Source organism: Corvus brachyrhynchos, unplaced genomic scaffold, assembly GCF_000691975.1.
Source record: "Corvus brachyrhynchos isolate BGI_N302 unplaced genomic scaffold, ASM69197v1 scaffold68, whole genome shotgun sequence".
Classification (NCBI taxonomy): domain Eukaryota; kingdom Metazoa; phylum Chordata; class Aves; order Passeriformes; family Corvidae; genus Corvus; species Corvus brachyrhynchos.
In genome coordinates, this window is record NW_008240039.1 from 1902051 (window position 1) to 1907432 (window position 5382).

The 5382-nt window shown below is 48.2% G+C and overlaps 1 protein-coding gene across 1 annotated transcript in view; it reads right to left on the reverse strand.

The window, feature by feature from the left end:
- DVL1 (dishevelled segment polarity protein 1) overlaps positions 1–5382 on the reverse strand; it is a 42069-nt gene that overhangs the window by 3598 nt on the left and 33089 nt on the right. The window contains exons 12-15 of the mRNA XM_017743976.1: positions 4376–4507; positions 3561–3728; positions 2685–2891; positions 5–94 (exon numbers count right to left, since the gene is read on the reverse strand). Coding sequence (XP_017599465.1) covers positions 5–94; positions 2685–2891; positions 3561–3728; positions 4376–4507 — 597 coding nt within the window. The remainder of the gene's footprint in view (positions 1–4; positions 95–2684; positions 2892–3560; positions 3729–4375; positions 4508–5382) is intronic.

The following is a 5382-nucleotide window of genomic DNA, read 5'->3' on the forward strand; positions in this document are numbered from 1 at the left end:
CTGCCGCTGCCCCCGGACTTGCGCTCCTTCTCCCTGCCCACGGCTCTCCTGCTGGTCTCGCTGGTGCTCCGGTTGGAGCCGCTGCTTTTGCTCCCTGCCATCCCCACGGAGAGGGGAAAAAAACAGGAGAGAAGAGCGGGGTTAGCTCTGCTGGTGCGTCCCACGTGTCAGCGCGGGCGTGCTGGTGGTTGGCAGTGAGGGTTGTGCCATGCATGGGGACACACAGACACCTCAGGGCTTGCACGGTGAAAGCAGCAGCTAAACTCCAGCTCCTGGCTCAAATCCATCCTGCTGGGAGAGGGAAGGAGCGGGAACGGGAAGACAAAGTAGGAATTTGGGGGCTGACTCAAGCGAATGAGGTTTAATTCTAGTTGTCTCTGCTTTGGTATTTTCTACCTTTTCCACAAGAAACCCCTTTGCCTTTTCTGTCACCCTTGGGGACACTCAGATCCCTGAGGTTTTGTTGGCTTCAGTGGGGAGGTTCTTTTAAAATTCCTCACTAAAGCGTTGTGCTGTTGGAGGATTCCCTAGAAAACAGTTCCTGAACTGCTCTACCATCAATCGGTAACACACAGGATGTTGCTCCCAAGAGAGGCCACTAAATCTTGGAAAACCGAAGAATTGCCACTGAGTATCAGCTGAGTTGATGCTACAAACAAGCTACACTGAACTTCAAGAAGTGATTTTTTTATGGAAGTTGAAGGTCTTGCTCTGTTCCCATGAGAGATTAGGAAACAGTTCCTTTTTTAAAATCCAACTAAGCAACCCAAGGAATATCCCATTAAATTCCACCTTAGTGCAAGATGGAGTTCCCAAAAAGGATCCCCAGCCAGCAGAACAGGGGACCAGCTTTTGAGTCTGAATGAGCCACTGAGCTGGGAAAAACAGAATGATTTTGAGCTGCTCCTTCTTGAGCTGCAGATGCCCATCACTTCTGCTGCTCCAGCTGCCTGGGGAGATGCGAAACCAGGCTGGTTTTGGGGGGGAAAGGCTGCATTCCCTGCAGAGTGCCAGAGAGATGGAAAACAGACCACAAAACCACTGGATTTTAAGTGAATATTCTGAGCCTCTGAAGTGGTATTTGCTGATTGTTATGATCTAACAGTGCAGATAAAAGAGAAAGGGCACAAACCCCCAATTCTAACACTGTTTTGAGTGCAGCCTTGTGTTCCAGCACTCCCAGCACCTGCCTGAGCCACGTGGCCATCAATAAATGGGCAGTGGAAGGGCACTGGTGGAGAAATCCAGCCCAGAGGGGTGACACCATAATAAATTTGGACTATTTATTTTCTGGAGAGCCTGGGGACAGGGTTTTCCCACCTGATTCCCTCCCCTCTGAGCTGCTGCAGCACAGTCCCACAGGGGCCAGACAGGTTGACATGCCAATGTCACACCACTGTGCACTGAGACAGGTTGAGCGTCCAAGACAATTCAAACTAAAAATAAAACTAAAAATTAAAAAAACAACAAAAAAAAAGAATACAGCTAAACATTTGGGTCACAAGAGTCTAAAAATGGTCATGCTGTGAATTCATTATGGAGGCATTTGCAGCTTACCAATCCCCTAGAGTCAGCCATTCCTCTAGGAATCCTTCAGTCTAACGCTTGCTCAGGACAAAACAAGGGAATAACAGTTACAAAACAAGAAACAGCACAGAAGTTGTTTTCCACGAGGGAAGAGTGGAAACCTTTCAGAGCTGAACACCCTGGCACTTTTTGGGAGGCTCTCCACAGCACGGATAAAACACCATTCCTTTCCTATTCCAGCAGCAGGGAGAGAATTCCTACTGCTCACAGAAGCAGCTGCCAAAAATCCACCCCCACGTTCTGTCCAGGGCGATGAGTTTCCAGTTCTAACATCTCTGGGAGCTTCCTTGTGGATATTTCTTATCTTGAGATAAGGTAAGAAGCAGCTGGGCTAAAATCCCGTGAGCAAGCTCCTGTTCTGAAACCCTTTTGGGCCATTTTGCAAAATCTGACTGGCTGTGGTAAACAGGGATAAGTGACATCCAATTTACTGCATGCTCACTGTAAAAACACAGGGAGTCCTCACCCCTTCTTTACTGGCAGCATTTCCAAAATGCAAAACTCACTCTGGGAGTGATTTAAAAAAAAAAAAAAATCTGTACAGCCAAAACCAACAGAATTTTATTTACTAAGGTTAAAAATGAATCACAGCATCATGCTAGGGCAGAAAGAGGAGGAGGGCAGGTCTTTAATCCATGCAGAATTCTCTTCCCGTCCCTGTCACACATGCCAGCAGACACTCTCCTCCCTGTGAGCAGTGTTTCAGCCCTGGAAACCCCTGGCTGGCCACCTCCCACTTGTCTCACACCAGCATAAAAACGTGGTTTTCCTTTTGTGCTGAGCACTGAAGTGAAAAGCCAAGAGCTCCTTGGTTCTAATCCCTGTCCCACCAGCACAGAAATTGCCTCATTTCCAGCAACATCAACCCCACTGCTGGCAATTCCTGACCGGGTTAAGGCCTGGCAGTTTCTACAGAGAGCTGAAAGCCAAACCCACTCCTCCACAGACACAAACACCTTCGATTAAGTGCTGTTGCACACAATCCATGCAGGGAGCAAACAAAACCACGAGACAGGCACGGACAGCACAAAGGAACTCAAGCAAATGGTCGGGGATAATGAGAGCTGTGGGATTCACACCCAATGAACCCATCTTACCTTCACTTTGCTGGCTGCCTGCACTGCCACTGCCATAGCTAAAGCCTGGGTCTTGGTATGCTGGTGGGAAACAAGGAGGGGGCAGAGGATACTGGTAGGGATATCCTTGGCCCAGGGGCCAGGGAGCAGCGGGGTGTGGGAGTGGAGCCAGGGTGTCCTGGTCTGAGGCACCGCTGGAACCGTTGTTAAGGTTCAGTGCAGCCAGATCTGGGAAAGAAAGGAAAGGTGAAAACTTCTTACCCAGCAGGTAAAATAATCCCTGTGAATTCATTTATGGAGGCATTCGAAGCTTAGCAACCCCCTGGAATCAGCCTTCGCACCCAGCAGTGAGAGGTGAGAACAGGGTGAGGAAAGGGTGAGGACAGGGTGAGGACATCCCCCTTTTCCAGACTGGAAACTCAGTGGGACTGACAAGCAGGGAGTCTGTGGCACCACCAGAAATAAATCCTGCTGTCCTCAGTGCTCTACTTGATGGGTTCATCCCCCCCCAAGTGCTCTCCTTGCTTGGACTAACAGGGAGCATCAGCCACTTGTCACACAAATTCAGGGTAATGGCCTGTTCTGGGACATCCCTCGTGAAACCCCACAGAATCCCAGGACAGTCAGCGTTAGAAGGGACCTCTGGAGATCCCCCTGTCCAACCCTCCTGTCCAACCCTGGAGCAGGTGACACAGGAACGTATCCAGCTGGGTTTGGAACATCTCCAGAGAGACTCCACCCCCTCCCAGGGCAGCTGCTCCAGAGCTCTGCCACCCTCACGGAAATTCTCCCTCACGAAATTCTTCATCATGAGGACGCACGAGGGGAATCTCTGTGCGTCCTCGAGCCACAGAAGTGACACAGGGACAGCTCTGCCCTTCCCAGGTGGGGACTTACTGCCACAGAGGTCTCCAAAGACGTAATAGCACTGCTCTGAGAAGGTGATCTTGTTCACAGTGTGCCTGAGGTAGCCGTGTTTCAACATGCTGCTGGCGTATTTCCTGGCCTCCCGGCGGTCCTTGAAGCCTTCCACGTGTGTGTAAAGCCAGTCCACCACATCTGCTCCTAAAATGTGGAGACACGGGATCATCTGAACCAAATTGTGCCAGCTGAACACCCACATGGGCACTGACACTAAATACCCACGGAAAAAATCTTATTTGCACACACTCTGCAACTCAAGGTTTGAGCTGCAGGAGTGAAAATGAATTTTTCTCTGGATTTGCAGAGAAGTGACTGGGAGTCACTTTCCTCAAGAGGCAGATTTTAGACTGCCAAGAAACCTGTGTTCCAACCCCTTCCTCAACAAAAAAGCACCTACAGCCTGAACTGACTGACTGCTAGCACAGGCTGACTGGCTGTGGTGATTTGAAATCTAATTAAGAGGCTTCATTAAGGTTGTGTGGTTGTCTGGAACTGGAATTCCAGTTGCTCTGCTGAACTTGGGCAGATTTCTAGAGCCACCTGAAAACCTGAGATATAAAAACAAAGGATTAAGAACCAGCTCTGTGTGGGCACGAGAAATGTGCAGCAATTTTGGCTGCCCAAGCTCAAACAAGAGTTATTTCCTGTCACACTTAGAGCTGTCCATAAATGGAATAAAAGAGGTCACAGACATGAAAAAAAAGCTCATAAAAAGGCAGTTTCTTGAGCCTATTTCCACTAAGTCACTGGTTTTTTTCCCCCCACAAGCATTCCTGGGATCTGCTTACCTATGACTGCATTGGAGATGGTGATTTTTAACCACATCCTGTCCCGAATTTCAAGGCCTGAGTCTGGCAGCTGCATAACCTTGACAATAGTAGCCATGTCACTCTTCACAGTTAAGGGAGATTCTTCTAATTCTAAAAGGAAGAGAGGTCACAGGCTGCTTTGAAATGAACTGAGTCTGAAAGAACTTCTCAGCTCCCGGTTTGGATGGAACAAAAATACACTTTTACCAACAGATGCAAAAAAAAAAAAAGGAAAAAAAAAAAGACACAAAGGTTCCCAAATGCACCCTCATCCATGGAGTAAATTACAGCATTTGTAGCAATTCTTCAGATTTTGGGCTCAGGAATGCTGAGTCCCCATGTCTTGGCTTCCCAGAGCAGCTCCAGGATCCATTTTACATCAAGATTGGCAGGAAATGAAATCCAGGGAGTTCTGTGATCCATCATTTCCCGTTTCAATTTCCCAGGAACAGCCCTTCCACCCAAGGGATCAGTGTTTGTGGGACAAGCTTTTGGGGTTTGTTCTTTTGGGTTTGGGTTCATTGTCAGGAGTAACACCCAGCTGCATGGAGAAAGAGGATGACCATGGCTCAATCCATGTCCAGTTGTTTTCTTTTTTAAAGATCAGGACATTCTTGGGGAGAATTGAAATTAGAAATCTTCCCTCATCAGGAGAAAGGACAGTGATTTCCTCATAAAAACTCTTCCCAGGGTCCCAGAGATGGCAGCCTCACAATCCACTCCTCCCAGGATTACTCTGCCCTGCATCTTTCTTGTGGAACATTTTAAAAAAAGCTCCCAAATGTCTCCACAGCCATTCCCAGTTCACACCATTACAGGCAGAGCTGAATTCCCAGAGGCTTCACTCCTTCCTGATAAATTTTTACAATAAAATCAGAACAGGGTTGAGGTTGATCTTGTCAAATCCTCCTTCCTGTCCCATCTTCCATCCCTAGAAAATTCATTTTTTGTCTGTGTTTGTAGCCCAGACCCTTCTGCAGCAGGAA